A 22,428-nucleotide genomic window follows, 5' to 3' on the forward strand; every position below is an offset into this window, starting at 1 on the left:
ATGACACAGTAACTGCCCACATGGGTCTCTGGTGGAGGGTCTATGGTCATATGGAACAATAGCTACCCACATGGTTCTATGTCAGACAGTACAAGGACTGCCCACATGGTTCTATGTCAGATGGTGGAAGGACTGCCCACATGGTTCTTATGTTTAAAACATTATTTGTAATTCTTAACCTCTGTCTATGGATTTTATCATGCAAGGTCTGACTTTACACGTTTCTGAATTTTAATGCTGAAAACCGTGACAGTTCAATGAAGGTGTTATGAATGAATGAATGAGTCACCTTCTATGAATCACAGGGTCTGATGACTTTATTGTATTTCTACCATAGCAACCAATGATAAGCAAGTAAAAATGTAATTACCTAATGTTTCACATGAAAATAATATATCTGTCGAAATATTTGAATTATCTCTGTACAGACATCAATAATTTGGGTTAATGTTTGTTTCCCCTCAGAATGGCAAGTAAGTGAAGCATGTATGTGGTGAATGCAAAGTATGATGCAACTGTGTATTTCATGACAATTAGGGAATTGCTAAGAAAATTCCCAAGACGCCCAGTCTACTAGTAATACTATGAATAATGCAGACACAGTAAATTCAAATTTAAGAGTAACAGTTGTTACATGTTGTCAGTACATGTACATGTATCATGACCTTGTACTTACTAACCTATGAGGTTAATGCTTGTATTTCATCACACTTTGATCAGTCATTGGAATATCACACAATACAACACAACACACCATAGTACATCACAGTACAATACAGCATAATATATAGACATAACATAATATCCATGGCATCACATCACATGACACGACACAACACAATATAATACAAGACAAGATAATAACACAACACAATACATCACATTATAAAATTACAAGATAATACATATACATCACAACACAACACAACACAACACAACACAACACAACACAACATGACATGACACAACACAACATAATACATCACATACAACATAATATATCACAACATAATACAAGACACAACATAATAAGGATTGTTGCCAATGGGAAATTATTGATGAATATTTACTATATGACAACACAAATGGATAAAAAAAACATTAGTACATTTAAAGGTCAGGATGATACCATTAATCAATAAAAGAATAAATGTACATGTATGTACAAAATGAAGGGGCTGAAAAAATGCAGTCTAAAAATGAAAGGTTCAGGAAGACAGTGCCAAATTCATCATGGTAACTGTGGAAAAGAATGGCTGTAAGCAAATTTACATAATTACGACACATTCACATATAGTAAGTCTGCATGTACAAAGTTTCACACTGATTGAACACAATGAGTATAAATTGTTTAAGTAAAATGAAACCAAAGACAGTTTGCTGAATTTCTGTATATTTTGTGAAAACAAACAATACATGTATACAAATGTTAAACTTAGATTAGAATATCATATGTATCACTGTAGTCATGTATATTATAGAATATCATCTGTATCATTGTACATGTACAAAACCCAAATCAGATTAAAATCCGATGTATTGTATATTTCTCGATTTCTTTTTGGCATTTATGTTTACTGTCCTTTGCTCTTTTTGTGAGCGCTCTTACCTGCATCTTACACAACACCATAGGCGTTCCCGTACCAAATCTCGGCACTGAGTGAATTCACTCAACAAATGAGAATGCGCAGTGTGCCGAAACATATGGGTACAGTACTTCAGAGCGCTCTGTTCAAAAAGAGAACGAACACTGAGAGAAGACAATGATGTTATCGTTATTGTTTGGTGGTTCTCGTTCTTTCAATTTCGAACACTGAGTGTATATATTTTAAGACAGATTCTGATTGGCTACGTAAGTAAGTACGAGATTTGGTATGGGAACGCTTATGGTGTTGTGTCAGAGGTATGTAACAAGTGCTCACAAAAGAACAAATGACAGTAAACGTAACAGCAAAAAAGAAATCGTGAAGTGTACAAATTATAATACATCGGATTTTAATCAGATTGATACAACACACTTCAACTTTCTCTCCAACAAACTCTATACTGCAGATACAATTAAGGTATATACAATTTAACGACATCACTTGGACATCAGCCAAAACATTCCTAATGTCTACTATGTAAATAGAATTCTGAGCAAATGGATCCACCCCAATGACATACTGATAGGCAAACAAATACAAATCAAAGCTAGAAGTCTCTCTACCTATAAACCAGTCCTAACCATTAAGTCATTTATCTTGCATAAAAAACAATTTGGATGCTGACTGTAAAGGGATCTTTTATACTAACAGAATCAAGACATTACAAAGAAGACACATTTGCCAGCTAAATATAGCACTAATGGATCTGTTTGTGTTGTTTGACTCTCACTGTCTGTCTTAATAACTGGATTGCCCTTTCTTGTATTTATCGTATCAATCACATTATCGTAAGACTTATTAATCAACTTCAAAATCCAGTCACCGATATCACTCAGTATTTATTCTTTACCTTAATGGAGATGAATCAAATCAGGTGTGTTGAATAATGCCAAGATTGCAATATTTTTGGAATTCAATCTTGCTGACTTTGTAGTCAGCTTCCTTAGTAAGTTACTAAGTATGTAAGTAAGTGGTTTAATTCATTAACACAATGGTAAGTAGTGAGTGGGGCATCTCTATTTCCATTCAACTTTGCAAATTTTTCTTTCACATGTTCCCCCAGGTGACAGAACTTTGTAAATTTTTCCTTCATATCTTCCCCCAGGTGACAACTAACTGTTAAAGTCTACTTCATCATTGCTATAATGCTGCCAGCTAATCAAAAACTGAACTTCATAATAAATCTATCCCTGTTGTTACGTTACTTTGTTTCAAAGGGAAAAAGAGCAGCAACTGCTTTAATTGCAAAGCCTTCTTTACACTTTTTAAAATATACTACAAGTACTAGTTGAAGTTTTACAATTAGCGCCATGTCGGTTAATCATACAATGTAAGTTTACAAAGTTAAGTAGTTAACAAGTTCAAAAATGACTTGAATCTTCAAATAATTTAACACCTCGTGACCTGAGTGGGCTTTTTCAAGACGTTTGGAAGGAAAGTCAAATGACTCTATTTTATTTCATTTTGTACATGATGTATATATTTTAATTATTACAAATAGTAAACTTGTTGGATACTGAAATGTAAATAGACCATTCTTGATATACATCATGTATATTTCTACATACAATGTACGTGCCAGAGATTACCGGTACTTGCACTGGTGCACACACATACTAGTGGTACATATATGTTAACTGCAGTGCAATACCGAAATTATTATTGCATACCTGCATGCAAATGATATGCAAATGAAGACGCAATCCTTCACTACACAAGAAATCACGTGATCATGCTATATGATTTTTGTGGAAATTTGCTGTTTCAGATCCGAGATAAACATATAATAATAACAGAACCCCATGCCAAATGAATTCCAGTGTGGGTACGCAGGGGTATTTGCATTCGTGCTTGCACTCGCTATGCTCATGAAAGTACAGGCACAGAGAACACTGCAAGCACTCATGCAAATACCCTGAGTACATCACACTTGTACTCACGTGTCATGGGGTTCTGTCATATCATTTATCAGAGTATATGAACATAGGTGAACAGAATTTTTTCAGTGTAAACACAGAATCATGACAATGTGCATATATACTGAAATCCTTTTAGCTGACAGGAAACCATGTAAGTGTCGCAAGTAATAAATTACCAGTAAGTCTTCTCAGTACTTCATGTGTATTCCTTGGCAACCGAGAGATATCTACTTGTATGTGCCATTTGTGACTTTTTTCCTTCATTATCCCATGTATGCAAATACTTCAATCCAAATGAGATGAACGACAATGATTGATATCATATATTGCAAATTTAAGAACATCATGTATGCATTGTACTTGGCTATAAAGGAAACTGATTATGAATTGAATGGTTGATGAATTACTGCTCATTTCATGTTAATATTCACTAGCTCTGTTTAATACAACCATGCAGAAACCAAAAACAAATAGTACATTTGACACTTTAAGATCGATAGATCACAAATTCTTGCTACATTTTGACAAAATGAAACAAATCATTTCAACATATTGTAACTACATACAGCGCAGACACCTTCATAGGGGCAATGTTTTGACATCTTAAGGAGTATCAGCTGTCTTGGTTGTATCCATCTGTTTACTTCCAAGAAGCCTTTCTTTTAGTTGCTATGAGTGTAGTTATGGTTGCTAAGGATTTGATATCTGATTCACAGTGCTTTTCAGCTCTTCAAATTCATTTTGTTTGACAGAAAGCACATTCAGTTTATGTTAAAGTTTTTTGTCATGGGTGTGGTCATGCTTACGCAGATATACATGTACTGTAAGTTGATAAATATGCATTTTTCAAATCTTAGCCCATTTAATACTGAAACTTATCTAAACACTTCCTGACTTGTCTCGTACCCTTAAATAATTCCGTATATTACAGATTTGATCACTGAAGACATCAAAAAACTACTTCTGAATGCATTATGATTGCATTGGAAGCTCTCAAAAATTCCTCTGGGAGGCAAAATAATACTTCTTTATCATAGGCTAACCTTCTTATAACTATAATAAATAGTCAGGTGTCAAGTATAGGGATCCGCATTTCCATTGGGAAATGTACGACACTAGATACAGATACATCCACACTAAAGACTGAAAACTTCATCTCGTCCAAAGGGAAATTACTGTACGTGCATATGTACTGTATCTATACCGTATACTGCCGACAGAGTTGATGAATCGTTGTATTTGCATCAAGTAAGCTATATCTCAACCCCAAGGAGAGTAAAAAATTCTTACAATTTGAATTACAAATCTGACTTTTAGGTTGACAAAAATAATCCTTCTTTGCAAAATATCTGTCTATAGTTCCCATCACGTATGCTTATCACTCAAAAGGTCTCCATTTGTCATACTTTACAATTATAAAATATCACGAATTCCTAGGATTAGGAGATTTTACCTGTCTACATACTTCCTGTGATACACCAGCTATCCATTATCTATTATACACTATTCATGACAAGAATCTTTATGCAAGTCAACATTGTAAACTGGAATACAATGTATAGAACAGGAAACTTTCTAGCTACAACTGGAATATTGAACAGGAAACCTTTTTGTAAAACTGGAAATCCTGTTTCTATCTACACATCTACATGTATAGGCATGCCATTTATCTAAAACTTACATGCCTTTTGCTGCATTTACTTCCTACACACTACTGAAAAAACCTATTCAATATGATGTATACCATATTACGAATTTGTTAAGTGATAAAATTTATCTCTATTCTTCATTCCGCAATCTTATTTTCTGTCAGGTTATGTGGTAGGAGTTTCTGGAAAAGGCAATTGTTTTATCTGTACATGTTTTGGGATAAGGATGGGGCAGATAAATTCATTATCTTTACAGAGTGATGGAAAATGATTTTATCACAGTATCACTATCAAACAACTTTTATATACAAAGAGTATCACAACAAAACAGAAATAGATATAATTAACAAACCCTAATATTGCCAGCAGTTCTACAAAATCACTTTGTGAACTATAATACCAGATAAAGATTAAAACAAACCCATTATGTCTTATACACAGGCAACATCAGACATCTGCTCACAGACTTGTACATGTATCTCCCTGGATACTATACTCTCCTAAAAGTTTGATTACATCTAACTTCTGAAGAATCAGTTTGTTGGGACCAGAGAATACAGATTTAATCTCTGTGACTGCTGAATGCTTCAAATGAAGTGTGTATGTATGTATGTGTGTGTGTGTGTGTGTGTGTGTGTGTGTGTGTGTATGTATATGTACATACATACATGTATGTACGTACGTACGTACGTACGTATGTACGTACGTACGTACATTTTGTATATACAAGTACATACATACATACATACATCTGTCTGTCAGTTTGTATGTACATACATACATGTATGTATAAATATGTGTATGTGCATGAGTGTAATATGCATACATATGACGGTATATGTGTGTGTATGTACATATGCATATGTACATGTATATACATGTACAGTATCTACATCACGTACATTAAATCTATCTTTAGCCTGTCTATGGGATGTTATCAGACTTGGAAGGACATCGTCCACCAACAAGCAATAGTGTTCTATGCCGTGGTGTGTCAAAATGCAGGTTGACACCCTAAGTATTTGGTGACACTTTTTAACTGCACCTTTCATTAGATTATATTAGTCACTTTGTGTCTTCAATAGCATCCAGCAGTCACAATCAATACAGAAAACATTAACGTTTCAAGTGTCACACTGTACTTTGTACAAGATCCACATCAACCTTTAATGTTATGATGACTATGGAAAAGTACTTTCCTGCAGAAGGGACTCAAAGAGCAGAAATCATTTTCCTTATAAATGTGAGGACTATCCCTTGACATTTTAAATTGCGAAGCATACTTTTACATCCCTGGATCATTGTGTAACTGCACCTTGCTTGTTACTATAATTCTTTATGATTTTTACCGGACAGGACTGACGTGTATCATCAGCTAGCTAAGTAGTACACAAATCTATAAGGATTTCCTAACCTGATCCATTAATAAGGAATGCTCCACTCAAGTATTACATCACCTGTCTTGCTAAATTCTACTAAATTGCCTGAAATAGGGCCACAGTGAAGTCATGCAGTAACTCCTTCTGCTAGACTCAAATGGTCTCCCTAAATCATGTCAATATTAAACAGGAAATGGCTAATATATGAAATCCTGAAACTGGCCAGCACGCATACAATGTACATCGATTTACTTTTAACTTTCATTTTCATGCTACATACATGTAAAGGGGATCACCGGGAATAATTTTTTAAAGTCTTTACCAGTACTTATCATACAACATCTTGACATAAAAGTTTTTCCTTGATACAAGACAAACTAAATAATTTGATAATAAGTTGATGACATCTGTGGACTACTATTATTATGATATCTAGTATGGTACAATATATAATAAATTCACAGTAGTCTTTTTCTCTGTTAAAGCACAAATCTCTCCGAAAATACGTTTACCAGGACAACATTCATATCGCTTCTAAAATAAATGAAACTGAAATATTTCCCAACATTCCTTCTAAGTCCTGTATTTAAAAGAAGCACATTATATATAAGAATATGTGGTGTAGGTAGATTTTTTTTTTTAATTTATTTTTATTTTCATGTGTGAGTGTCTAGTTCAGGTAGTTATGTTTTCTGTTGTTTTCTATATGGTCTCTGTGTTATTGGTTTTATTCCATCACATGTACAGCCATTACAGAATGGAAGAACAGTTTTATGTTGTCTTTTTAAGTTGATGTAAGTTTCTGCAACCACTGTTTCTCGCATGACTTCATAATTTTCGCGATTGTAACAGTCTTTCCTGCTGCCACCGGTCTATTTATAATTTGTCAAACCTGACCTAAATCTATCAGCTACAGCCTCGGAATATTTTTCTCTGTACTGTATCTTTACATGTGATAACATGTCAATGTAACATGTTTGTCATCTGACAAGCAAACCAACACCATGACAAGTTTAATTTCCATTTGCTAATGTAGCATAAAAACATAATACACAACATGCCATCTTAGGGTATGAAACTCATTAGATGCGATAATCACCATCTACATTTAATGATATTCGTGCTGTCAATCAATACATGCTGCCGCTGTACAAATACAACACTGTACACTCATATCTGACTCATCACAATATATCAAACCTTCCTTGGTGACAATTACGTATTATCTTGCTTCCTGCCCACACTGTACTCATACTCACACCGTGTTGTTTCTTTCTTTCATCAAATAATTCTACTTCCAAAGTCTTCCTTATCAAAATTAAATCATACACATGTGTCGGTAGCATTTAAATTATTCACAATTTACACTGTAAGTTATACTTTGGGTCATTTCCAATCATTATTACTTTACCAAACATACCTACCACCATTAGTCAAACACTGAGAAATACAATACTGTACGCCTGTATACAGTGAATGACAGTTATATGATATGTAAACATTTGGCAAACTGTATACTCTGAAATTAATTTCATGTATGCCATTGGCTAAATGTCTACATGTACACACACTAATGGAATGGTTTGATGATTACACTGTGTGTGTGTATGTATGCCTGTCTTGCAGTCATGGCAATGATGTGTAAATATGCAAAGTCCCTAGCAGGGCCTCTCATCTCTAAAGGAATAACTAAGAATGCTAGCCCTGTTTGAATCATGATTCTTGATTGAAGTGTAGAGTCTTCGATCTGTCATCACTACTTGACAGATTCCCAGTAGATCTTCATCTGACCTTTGTAAGTTCATTTCAAATTGCCTGCAGGTATATACTTTCCTTTCTCAGTAGGACTGCAGGAAGGCTTCAATATCATGCATTTACATTAACTCTAATACGGTATGTCACAGTGGACAAGAACTTTCTTCTCTGTCTGCAGGTACCGGTAATCAACAAACAACTTAAATTTGCGGTTTTTACAGGTGACAAAGAAAACTGAACAACTCTACATTACCTGTAAATATTATCTTTGTATAACTTGTTATCTATAGGTCAAATTGCATTTACAAGTACCTACTCTGTACATATATATTGATAATTTAGTTCTGAACAAGAAAAATTATGAAAAAGTCTTACAGCTCTTGAATGGCGACTCCTAATTATCAGTGTACAATATCATTGTGTGTATACATGTACCCAGGTAACTATCTTTGTCTACAGGTAATTATGCCTTAAGGAACAATTTGCATATCTATAGATAATTTACTATTTTACAGGTGAAAAGGAAAGTCTTGAAGAAGTCTTTGCAGTTTTACTACTTGGATGATGTGCATCATGTTGAACATTAAAAAAAATCAAAACCTACATTCTGTAAATCAAGATATGGAATCTGATCTAATGCATGAGTGAAGTTTAAACTCCTCCATTTATCTCTACCTCTATGTAACTGTCTGTATTTTATCTTGGCATTGTGCTATAAATTCTGTTGCGATGGCTTAACAACCATAATTAGGACTATAAGCTCGTAAGAGTATTTTACTATATGCCCAGTCAAAGCTACTAAAAGCAAAACGTAATTGAAAACAAGCCAGGTACATGTTATTTATTGTTTAGAATTATTTTTTCAGTAAGTTCTGACGTCATATCTACCTTGCAGTCATCAAGCACTTTCATACTGCTATTTAACTGTAAATTATTGAACAAGAAGAGAAACTAAATTCTCATCATATCTGTGTCGACTGTGTTCAAAATAACGGCTATAAAATGTATTCATTGAATATATCAATAAGTTCTGCATAACAAAACTAATGAATTTTAAAAATCCACTTTATACATCCAGTGTAACAGATAGCATGGGATTTATCTATTATTATATTTATCTATTTATTTATTTATTTATTCATTTATTTTCACATTTTGGTTTTCAGCGTGAATATTTTTCCCAAAAGGCAATAAGTGCACTAGAAATAATTGTAATATTTTTCTTGAATAATTGATAAAACACACTTACATTTTTAAATTTTTAATTTTCTATCTGTTCAACTGTTGTTGTATTCACTTACTGCTTAAGATGTACTTTTATTACATTTTTCCAAGAAAGGTATATGACTGAAAGTATTCCTAAGTGAGCAGTAAAACAAATTGTATTTTTTTAAATATCCATCGATAATATTCCCAAGATACACTTTCAACATCTTTAAGTTTAAGACACGACAGCGCAAAACGTTTTTTTTTTTTTTTTTTAACTGTACTGTACATGAACATCTGTCTTTGAGATATTAATATTGAATGAATTTTCTAATTTCTATTTTTCAATCCAAGTTTTAATATTATTACCTGCAGAGAAGTGTATTAAAAAGAACAATACATATTGCTAAAATAATAATATTGTGCAAAGTGAGTATTACCTATGTGCAATTGTACATCCCTATAATAAACAAAATGCTTAAAAATAATGTATGTATTATGCATAACAGTAAACACAGATTTTAACTACTATCAATGTCATTTCATTCTTCATACGCATTTAATGATCAGAAATTTATGAATATCTGACTTCATTACCACAGGATTATCAACAAAACATTTACATTCATGTCCAGGATTAGATCTACATGTACTTACATAATTAATATGTACATAAATTATCAACAAATTTCATACACTACTACTAGTACTAAGTAGTTTGGTTTGTGAAGTATACAGTTTCCGATGTTCATAACAAATAGAAGGACTATCGATGATGTGAAAGGGGTTAAGAAAGGTTAAGAAGGGCTAGCAAATCTTGACTGTACTGCTGTGACATAACATTTTGTAACATGTTGGTGAGCCTGGAGATGTCACTGTGAATGGACTAACCACATCTCACAGATACTTTCATGTAGGAACACAGCATCGACAACTGATTACATTCCAAACGCATCTTGCTTTGCTACTTAGAATAACTAGTATTTCACTGATTGTAGTAGAATGACACTCTTTAACTTCAAAGTCCATTCATACGCCATTTATCCTCATTTTAACATAAATTCCTCTTTCTCCACACTAAGTAGTTATTTGAAGTTGTGTACAAACAAATACCCCCTAGGAGAAAGAGGATAAAATCTACTTATACCATGCACGAGCCAGGTTCAACAATAAATATGGAATATATACTCTGGTTGTTCTACATCACGACAATGCATGTCTAACTCACGACAACATGCATCTATGTCATTCGTTCTGCTGTGTTCGAAATATGAGTTTTAAAAATATTACTGGCGACGGTATAATTATATTATTCCCCCAAATTTTTTCATTCACCCGGAAAACACTCGTGACATAAGGGTTGTCACTACGAGTTGCTAGACTCAAAGAAAAACACTGGAGAATAATATCTAAGACTAAATACATTTTAGTGTACATGATAAGAACAAGCTGTGGGTTAGTGCTACGAAGTAATCCAACCTCACAGTTATGTATTCATAATTTTTATAAATTCAGAAGCCATTCATTTTTTTCAGCTGCAAGAGATTTCACACTGAATGCCCAGGTTCCCCTCAACTTTTACACCCATATTTTCAAAGATATTGTAATGGGGTGGGGCATGTGGTGATGGATGGGGAGGAGAGGTGAGAAGGTTGTCACCCTATCCAGGTTCTGACTGAAGTAATTTGTTCATTTTCAGGTAATATTATGTACATGTATGCTATGATACCTGTCTACAAATCTTGAGCTATTAAAAGTAAAATACGTTTTTCAAAACCCTTGAATTTCTTGAGACAATCAATCCAGCAAATTACATTTGTTAAAATTGCCGACTGGGTGAGCAAATATAAAATATATGCATGATCACAGAGCGACACAGAGGTAAATTTTGAGAGTAGTAGACACAGCATAATGAATGCATACACATAGCAGAGAGTCTCTAAGAGGTTAATTTAGTCTGTCTGTGTTTGTACAACTACTTACGACTGTACTGTAGAGTATTCTTATAAAATGAGGCTGAGTATGATTGATGTATTTCTTGTGCACTGATCGACTTATGTCAAAGTATTAATACCACACCCTAGACTACTGCCATTACATTTTTCAAAACCTTACATTAGACACTGGAAGTGATCATGGGAGCTGTATATTTATTTCTCATGTTGAAACAAATAAAGCAATTTCACAAGAAACATCTCATTTTCAAACCTAAGCCCATAAAACCCTGGCAAAGAGACATATGGTTAAGTTGAAAAAGGAATCTAATAAAACCACAAATTCAATTTAAGGAAAGGACAGCTGCAATTTTACTGCCAGCCAGTCACCTTTTTTATTGGTACGAACACATAAAGAACTCTAAACATACGTGTCACGAAAATATTAATAAATTCGCTACTCACAAGAAAAAATTCATGCTCTTTGTTTTTTTTCTTTTCATTATTAGGCATTGATAGCGATAGAGCGTGTGGCTTTCTATGCAACAAGCATTCAAATCTGATTTGGTGAAACCTTACATGGCAAGCCTGATGAAAAACCATTGAAATCGAATATAGACGTATGGAGATGACAATAAAATGAAATTTACCAATAATTCTCCAGCAGGTTTGTTAGCAAGGTTTCATGATTTGGATTAGTAGTTACAGTCTGTATGTGACATAAGGTTAGAGGAAAGATAATAATAACAATAATAATGTTGATTTTTATATAGTGCTTTCCCACTCTGTGCTCAAAGTGCTTTACAATTACATTGTACACCTCCTGGCACAGATCTATAGTGGCACAATGACCCTGAGGAGCATACAGTCCATTGCAGCCTTCATAAGCGCATAGGATAAAAGCATTCACATTGCAACATCTATCCTACCAGGTCCCCAATTATACAGCTGGGTTGACTGTGGCACAGTTGTGGTTCAAATCTTGCCCAAGGACTTTTAACTACTCAGAAGCAAACAGCAGTGATGGACTCGAACCTGCAACCTGCAGGCAACCAAGCTGGCCACTCTGACCATTTGACCATCCAATAAAAAAATCTGCATATTTCACCAAATTATATAATCAACCAATGCAGTAGTCATTCATCAATGCAATGTAGACTCTGACTATATATCAATATGAAAGTAAAAATTATTACAGTGAGTAGAAAATGATAAAATTTATGAAAACAATATAAACATAGCCAGAGGTAGCTTTGATCTACAAAACCTAAACAACCTGTATACTTGTACACATATATCATATATGACATGGTAATGAATGAGAAATAAGTTTACCAAAATTATACCTTGTCACTGTATATAAATATTTGCCAGTAATATGTATATAAAGATTACATTAGCTTCAGGCAAAAAACTCCTTGATATTACAATTAATTTCCTTGGAAAAACTTCAAATGTATATAATCAGCATATTGAATGATCAGGATAACAGAACTCACTAATCTTACATATCAATTTCATACACTGATATTTATAGTTGCTTGCAATCCATTTTTCATGCTATGACACCTCCTTCTAAATGAAAACATTGACAGCAACAGCAGATGTTTCCTCCTCCTTTGTCAGATTTCTCATCCAGGATATACAGTTTCCTATCGTGTTTCTATTCTCTGCAAGAGTTATACACTTACTGTTTTAACACCTGCTGTGTCGTAACACACAACAGTCTCTATGAATATTTATGACATCTACATACATGATTCCTTATTTTGTGATGTGGAGATATGGTAATGTATTGTTGTTAGTGTTAATGGTAGTCTAGTTCCTATACAGTATCATTACCATTTACACCTCCACTAGTCTAGTTCCTATACAGTATTGTTACCATTTACACCTCCACTAGTCTAGTTCCTATACAGTATCGTTACCATTTACACCTCCACTCACACCCATGTTGGCATCCAGACTAGGTTAGTGGTGAAGGGATATACCGGTACTTACACTGTAGGCTATAGCAATGAATTAGACTTGCTAAGTTACAAATTGTCCTCCATTTCTTAAAGTTACATATCAATTATACTATGCATATATGAGCTAAGTTGAACAAAAAATATGGAATATATACGCTGGTGGTTCTACATCACGACAACATGTGTCTACATCACTAAATCAGACTACTGCATTGGTTGATTATATAATTTGGCAAAATACGCAGATTTAGGATTGGAAATCTTGGGAGTCATGATGGTCGAATGGTTGGAGTGACCAGCTTGGTTGCCTGCAGGTTCGAGTCCATCGCTGCTGTTTGCTTCTGAGTACAGCAGATTACTTCATAACCAATACAAATATGAATTACCTTTTCAGTTCGGTGAAATTACTCTATCACTAGAACAATTTTTTGGAAGATATGTAAAGGAACACTGGTCGCTGGTTGACATACCAACTACTAACTTTTGGTGGAATTGTACATAATTGTAATTCACCGGTATATATTTCAGAATTGAGACAAGTCTATTTTATCAATAAACTAATCATTATTAACACCATGGATGTTTTATGTTAAGTGTGCATTTGAAAAAAAGTACTACGAACGTGTGACGTATGTAAACTGTGCTATGGCAAAAGTGGCTACCATTGAAGGCAGTGGTACACCGCGGTATATATCACCGATACGTAGGAGTTTGCAACTTACACTAGTCTACAAGTATGGAGGAATTATCGATCTTTCCAAAATCAATATTATATTTCATTACCTCATAATTGAATAACAAGCAATTATTTTAAACAGTTCTATAATTGAAAAAGAAAAAGAACTAATTCATAGTTAATGAACAACAGAAATGAGGAATATCTCAGAACATCAATTCAAAGACAGAATTTTGATTGTTCTACTTCTTGGCATTGCTTGTCTGTTACTGGTTCTGTGGTGCTAGAAATATGACGAACCAAAACATTTACAATGACAAGTATTTCTTGAATTAGGTTTACTGTCAGGTATTTCATGTGTTTTTTATTCTCATTCATTCAGTTGAAAAATACTTGTGACATTATAAGGGATTTGTCACTCCCTTAGGTGATTCATATTTTCCTTGGCTGAACAAATATATTGGGAAACAATATCTAATTATAGTGTTATTCAATTTAATTTGATCGATCATGATAAAATGTCACGTTCCTAAAAAAAAAAAACATTCAAAAAAATGTAACAGATAAAGTGACATGTTTTTTCTTTCCCCGACTACATTACATACTGCATGACATTGCGATACAGAAAATGTTGATTATGTCTTTCGACTCTCATCCCACTCCCAGGGAGCAATAGAAATAAATGGAAGAGCCTGGCTAAGCTAGGACTCATCAACAAAGCTGTTTTTAAGACTGCCTGAAGATTAACCATGTTTCATCCATCTTATGAACATCACAGTGTCCTTAAGGAAGCTTATGGCTGTCAATTATACATGGATTTGAATATCCAATGCCAGTAACCTTCAGGAAGGCATTGATCAACAAAATTGCATTTATCAACATTATGATATGAATTCATCTTTCCCAAGGGCACAATCTGAATGTATTCATGCTTCAATATTTTGCATGAGAAAGGTTTTTTTTATATATGATTCATTTCATTAATGAAGCAAGCAGCATCCTTCACTACACTGTATACCTTTTTTTTTAAAAATGAATATACGTTTCATAAATACAGCTGAAAAAAACACAAAAAAGCATCAAAGCAAAGAAGAATCCATACGAGTAAGGAAATACCAACCAGAATTCTGTAACAAGACTGAGCTTTGAAGTTGAACATAGTTGAGAAGAACATGTGTCTACTGATATTATTTTCATTTCATGTCCAACAATCAGTCTGAATTTAAAATACAAACTTCATTTTTCAGGTGTTGTCTTGTACAAATTTCATGGGAATATCCAAAATAAATATTTACACAAACCAATCAGTCATGCTGTTGAAAAAGCAGAAACTCTGTCCTGTTTGTTTGTGGTAATTGCTGCCAGCATCTGCTGGTTCAATAAAGTGCTTGGTTTATTTGGTTACACTTTCCATTATCTTTTGGGAATAAAGAGGTGTTGCCATGACAACAGCTCTCTTTCTGATCAATGATGTGTGATGGAAGGACGGATCTCTCAGAGGAAGACAAACACCTATGTTCCCTTATGATACAAAATAAATCATGTGAAATACCACTGTCATCACTGAAACTAATATTTGATGATGATAATAATGTCAATATTGTAAGATATTGAAATGCAAACACTAACAAAGCCATCATCATTTGTGAATTATTGGGTGAATCTATTTAGTATTAGTATCTTATAAATTCTTTGCCTGAATCTTGCCACATAAAAAGGCAGTATGGACTCCCTTGACTAATCAGATGAAATCTCTTTCTGCAGGCCCATATTCAATTAAATGAGGCAAACGGTACACATATTGGAATCCATTCATTGAGACTTTACACTTCATCTGCCAATCTACACCAGTGCAGCACAATTTTTCTGTCACTTACAATGTAAACCAACATGTACACATAAAAAGAATCAGCTTGCTGAAAACTCGATGACTCTCCTCTATGAAGAGAAAAGTATTACACAATTCAAGCAGATGTGCATCTGACTTTAATTGGAGACAGGTGGTCATAGCTTGCAGTGGAAATTCAAACCACAGATAGGAAATTACAATACTGCTTTTTTTTCCATCAAATTATCTCACCTCAGATGATAAGATAACAATAAAACTGGAAAAGGGGCTGAATACAACTCACAAGATGTCACTAGTTTACATCCGCTAGAAAGTGGCACAGACAAACTATTGCAATGCAGGTGGGATGAAAATGAGGCTCCCAGGGTAGTGACGAATTGACACATCAAAGTAAGACACTGCATGCATAGAGATTGTTCCACATGTTGGAAATAAGGTCGCATTCATGGTGATTTATTGGGGCAGTGTAAATGAAAATATATTAAACAATATAGTAATGACATACATTTCTCTGTGCAGTACATGTAACTGCTGTATTTGCCAACATTTTATAGCCAATGTACATGTATTGTCAGTACCTGACACATATATTATCATTTCATATCCATCATGGAATGATCATAGAAGATACTTCAGGAGGCAGTGATGTCATTTGAATACTAATCCAGCAGACATAGCCCAGTTACTCTTAATCACTATGTGACATTTATATTGGATTTCTTGTCTTACAGGACTTCAAAGTCTACTGTACATGATTCAGAATACTATATATGCTACATGTCAGCATCATTCTCTTGTACATGTTGTATTACTTTTGTCTTTCAAGTGATCATAGCTGATGATAGAATATCAGTGAGTGCAGAATAAAAACTGTTAAGTCTGTCTACTATTACTAGGATGGTGAGTATTGTACTAAAACCAGAATAAAACTGCTGTCTGGTTTCTGTATGTTTAGTCTGTCTACTAGTACTAGAGTGATGAGGTGCTGTAAATCAGAATAAAACTGCTGTCTGGTTTCTGTATGTTTCGTCTCTTTATTAGTACTAGAGTTGATTGCTGTAAACCAGAGTAAAACAGCTGTCTTGTTTCTGTACGTTTCATCTGTTTACCAGTACTACTACTAGAGTGATGAGTGCTGTAAACCAGAGTAAAACTGCTGTCTGGTTTCTGTACGTTTAGTCTGTCTACTAGTACTTGAGTGATAAATGTGACTGCAATGTCAACAACATTCTATCATTGTAGCAATGCTAGTAGAAGGGGCCAACATGGAGCATAGCGATTTCAGAGTCACAGTACTGTAGATTAGTCTGTAAGATAGGACTTTCAGTACCACGCCACCAGTACATTTACAGTTGTGGTTTGGAAGCCTGATACGTGTAGCATTGAACAACATGACATATCTTACAAGTAGATGTATGCTTCGCTACAGTACCCAAAAATAAAATACTATATAGAATTATTTAGTATTGTTGAACAGTAAAATCTATGACTTAGACCTTTTGAGGGTGTGATGTTCCTAAAATAAAACAACTTATTGCCAAATTGCATCACGGCAACTATGGTGCTGTTCTCTCAATGAGTAGACTAATATAATTTATACACAGTTAATAAATGTAAGCTAAAATTTCAATTTGTAACTGGCAGTTGAATAAATCATTGTTACTTTTCTCCTGTTCATGGCATTTAATTCCTGTATACTATGATATCATAATATAAGCACTTAACCCAATTACAAAATGTATTGGGATCATTACCAGACTTCAGAACTTACAAATTACACATATTCTGTGCACATCATTTGACAACACTTTACTCATTGTCAGACTAATCTGCACACACACCAGCGAACAATTATAACCCCCCCCCCCCCCCAATAATGATAGGATTACACACAGAGACCTTTTCATAACCAAAGAACACATAGTGATCTCAAAGAAACCCACTTTTCTACAAGAGCTTGGTGAGAATGCTAAGTTTTATAATAATTGTACAGGTGAAAATGTACAATACTGGTACAATTACATGTAAACTGCCACCCCTTCTAAAAGTGAAATTCTATCAGCATCATTATTCTCAATCTAAAAAAATATAAATTTAAAATTTGAAGTTGATGTTATCATAGTTGGAATCATGAAAGCCTGTATCATGAATTTATCAATTTAGGAGAGAATATATTATAGTTCTGCAACTGGCAGGTTTGTCCAATTCCTGATAACAAAAAAGTGTAAGCCCTCTCATGCCCAGATAAAACCCCAACTGGGGAGTTTCGCCAACTACATTGTGTATAACTTTTCATAGAGTGTATGCATCATGTTGCAATACATTTGTACATTGAATGAAAGACTTAAATATTCAATTTTTCCATGTACAGGGACAGCATTAAAGTAGTTGATTATTGATTTTTGTCTGGTACTACCTTACATATTATACTAGGAGAAATGAGTTAATCAATGGAAAGCTGTCTGTCACACTAAATACTCCTGGACTCTACATACACTACATTATCCGATTTGATATACACCTTGTTTATAGTGTACACTATGCTTGATATAACAAACACAGCTACAATGTCTATAGTGACCATTCCGTAGTAACAAACAACCCTAGGCTAACTCCTTTCACATTTTCATGATCACAAATTTATACATGAGATGAGTGCATTCTTCATCATCCTTAGTATAAATATTTCTTCACCATTTTACAGTAGTATAAACATGTCGCTATCTACAAATCCTTCCAACTTAACACCCAGATTGGCTTATTATGAGGCAGGCTTTACCAGTTACAGACAGTGCCTTTATAATGAGTTTGTGGCACAGCATAGTAGCCCACGACGCAAAAAAGTTCCCCACTTTTACCAAAAGCTGGCAAAACTAATGTCGGCTTCAACACTTTTTCTTATTCAGCCAATTACAAGATGTTTACTTCCTTGTTAATAACACTGAGTGACAAACCCACTGTTCAACAATACTGTACTAATGTATCAAGATAACAACATTGTCAGACTCGACTGTTCATTGAAATCACTTTGTTAAGGTTATATAAATAGCAGATGCATATATGGGTTTGTTTTTTACCATGTACATGTACATCACTGGAGAATATATAGTTCATGGTTCCAAGAATCAATAGGACAGTACAATATAGTTACTTTGGAATGATAAATTGGAAACGAATGTGATGTTTCGATCCATCTAGTACGGACCTTGATCGTGCAATGATTTCCAAATTTTCTTTCTTACTGTCCAATATGCATATCATTGTTTTCATCATTTATCACTTGGTTGAAAGCTCACATTTCAATAAAAATAAAAATAATGATGAATCTAATGATGGATTTTACTTGATCTGTTACACATACATGTACACATCGTTATTCGAGACAGGTGATGTACAGATATACCTAGGCTGTGAAGTAGTATAAGAACTAAATATCATACTATATAGCAAAATTGAATTTTGAATTTCAATGGGAGGAGTATGACCTTCAATATGACAAGCTAAGCTGAAAGCTGCATACTATTACCTTCCAGTCAAACATTTTTATTTTTATAACCAACCTTAGTGATCTGACTGACCTTCAAGTGCAACTGTCATTTCAGTTTCAGTATTTCTAATGTAGCCCTCACTGAAGACTTTTGCTAATAAAGGAACGGTTGAGTTTAACATTGTGACTGAATAAAAAAATGTCTAAAATAATTAACACAAGGAAATATAAAATAACAAATTGATACAGAGCTGAATTATCTAATGTCTTTCAAAATATTGCTAGCTAATATAAAAATAGCACCAATGGTGTTGTAACACAACTGTACAGTTTTTTGTTTATTTTTGTCTGGTTGCGTATCTAGCCCTGTTGTTACCTTTGCCACATATACCAGCACTTGGCTGTTGCCAACCTAAGAACGTTCCCACCAAATTTCACCCCAATCTGTAAGTAGTTTTGGAATTAAAGAATTTTTAGACCAAAAAGACACATTTTAGACCTAATTTGCATATCACTGATGGGAATCATTATACATGTATAAGGAACAAATCTTAATCCAAACTCCCCTAAGAATGTTCCCACCAAATTTCAGACCGATCAGTCCAGTAATATTTGAGTGTAAGTTTTTTGACCAAAAATCACATTTTTTTTACCAAAATCACACACCACTGGTAAGATCATTTTTATTTGAACAATTTCGCAACTAGACACCCATGGTAATATACATGTAACCACCAAATATTATGGAAATCGGTCCAACTCGAACACACGCACACACACACACACACGTACATACACACATGTACATACACACACATGTACATACACACACACACACACACACACACACACACACACACACACACACACACATCGGCACAGACACTTTGCCATGCCTATAGCACTACTGAACCAAGTTCACTTGTACTAAAAAGAGGTCTGATAAAAGTGTCCATCATCCCCATAGCACATTATCAGCTGAATGTTTGACATGGTTTGGTTATCGGGTCAACAATGTTGTCTTAGTAATTATTGAAATAAAAAATGAATAAACAGTGTAGTAATATGAAAAGGTAAACATTATATTACAATAGAGCTTGAGTTTCAGTATGGTAACTGTCATTTCAAGATATCCCGCTCTTAATATCCCACTACAATGTGTAATAACCATGCCAATTAGTGTTGTTTCTTTATATTGCTATAATTTGATCTCCTCTGATGGGAAATTACAGAGGCTCACTACAGGAAATATTGCTAGCAATAAAAGCCCTGGCATTATTCGTTGACTATCTACATTCGGGAATGAACATATTACAAATTATAAATGGACCAACCACTATCAACAGGGCATACTCAGTCAAACCAAAAAAATTCACAGTATTTTAGAAACATTAATTTTAATCAAGTACAAAATGTATGTACTTTTAACATATAAATTGTTTACTGGCAGTACCTGAGTGAGTCATAAAAACATGTTACTCACCGTTATCCATATTGTAATTTGTACCTTTGTAATAATGTAAACCTAGTGTCACAGTCATTGTTTGTAGTTAAACAATTTTTTTTTTCATGTATAGAAATTTAATCTGTTATTATTAAATCTGTGCTATTCATTTTCAAATTTTCAATTACATAATCATGGCTATGATATGAGCTCATTCTTATCTTTAGTTGCTACTGTGTTGTATCACATCGTGTTACTTCAGTCGTTTATGGCACAATTCTTGGATATGTTTAGATTCGAGGAATGTGTGAGGGAAAGGCCCTAAATGTGGCCTCCTATGTCATTAAATATTAAGAAGATTTTAGTAGGTGTTTCAATTCCCCGACAGTTCACTTTTCTGCTTATAAATGTTGGACCAATTACAGAACAGTATTCGCACACATACGCTATCACCGTGTCTCGAATAATAAATTATTGCTTGGGCGTCTCCCAGACCGTGTCTTTTAAAAATTGTCTGTCACTAAAAATAAATAAAAAAAGAATAGTTTACAACTGCATTTTTTTCTGATAATTCTAAACGCGCAACTCCTCTTTTTTCCCGAAAAAAAAGATGAAGTGAAATGCGGAAGACGTGTACACTCGTCTACTGTTTGGTGTTACGTTCATAAACTGTACACTACCGGATACCGTCACAAAAAATTACCTCAGAACTTCTGAACAGGGAAATCACTTACTTGCAATTTTTCATGATTTCGTCTTGCGACATAATCTGTACTGGAGCTATCTTCTCCGTTTTCTCATTATAATTGCGAAAACATTTGGCCAGGTTCTCGTCGAAGTTGTTGACAAGATCTTCGATCGAGAAAGAACGCATTTCTTCAAAATTATCCACACTGATTTCTTCCTTTGAGTCAAAATAGTTCTGTGATTGTTCATTTGAATTTAGAACATCTGTCGATGTTCTGAATTCGTGAAAGTCCTGCCATTCGTCGTTATTTTGGTCATCATGCTCCACGTCGTCTTCTATGCTGGCCAGTGGAGCCGCCATCTTGCCGTCTCCCTTCATCCTATCCTATCGTTTGCGTTGTATGAAAGCCGAGCCGATACTGTGTGTGTACATTTGAGTGGTGAAAGGCCAATATCGTGAATTGCGATACGAGATTAAGCGTGATTATGCAAATATGGTAAACTCCGCGAATGGACGTGAAGTCGTCATCTGATTCACCACATTGGTCGTGAAATAATTTATTTTAATTCCGTAAATACATGTACAAGTATGTTAATTTTAAATCTGGCATTTATTGTGCAAACGCGTTCGCATATTCCCAAACTATATAAAGCCATGCCATGAGCACGATCCGAAGAGATGTCAGTTTCACAATATACCCAGTATTACTATTAGAGTATAGGGTCAGGGAACTAACAAATATAAATATCAGAAATAAAACAAAACAAAACAAAACAAAATTTATTATAAGAACAATGTAGTGGCCAAAGCTAATATGAATGCTCAA

The 22,428-nt window shown here is 34.2% G+C and overlaps 1 protein-coding gene across 5 annotated transcripts in view; it reads right to left on the minus strand.

Moving 5' to 3' along the window:
* Positions 1-22,025, minus strand: part of LOC144449936 (fasciculation and elongation protein zeta-2-like) — a 46,391-nt gene extending 24,366 nt beyond the window's left edge. For all 5 annotated transcript variants that reach the window (XM_078140516.1, XM_078140506.1, XM_078140498.1 and 2 more), the window contains exon 1: positions 21,649-22,025. In XM_078140516.1, coding sequence (XP_077996642.1) covers positions 21,649-21,980 — 332 coding nt within the window. In that variant the 5' untranslated portion in view covers positions 21,981-22,025. The remainder of the gene's footprint in view (positions 1-21,648) is intronic.
* Between the last annotated feature and the right edge of the window lie 403 nt (positions 22,026-22,428).

The sequence above is a fragment of the Glandiceps talaboti genome, chromosome 2 (assembly GCF_964340395.1).
Source record: "Glandiceps talaboti chromosome 2, keGlaTala1.1, whole genome shotgun sequence".
Lineage (NCBI taxonomy): Eukaryota > Metazoa > Hemichordata > Enteropneusta > Spengelidae > Glandiceps > Glandiceps talaboti.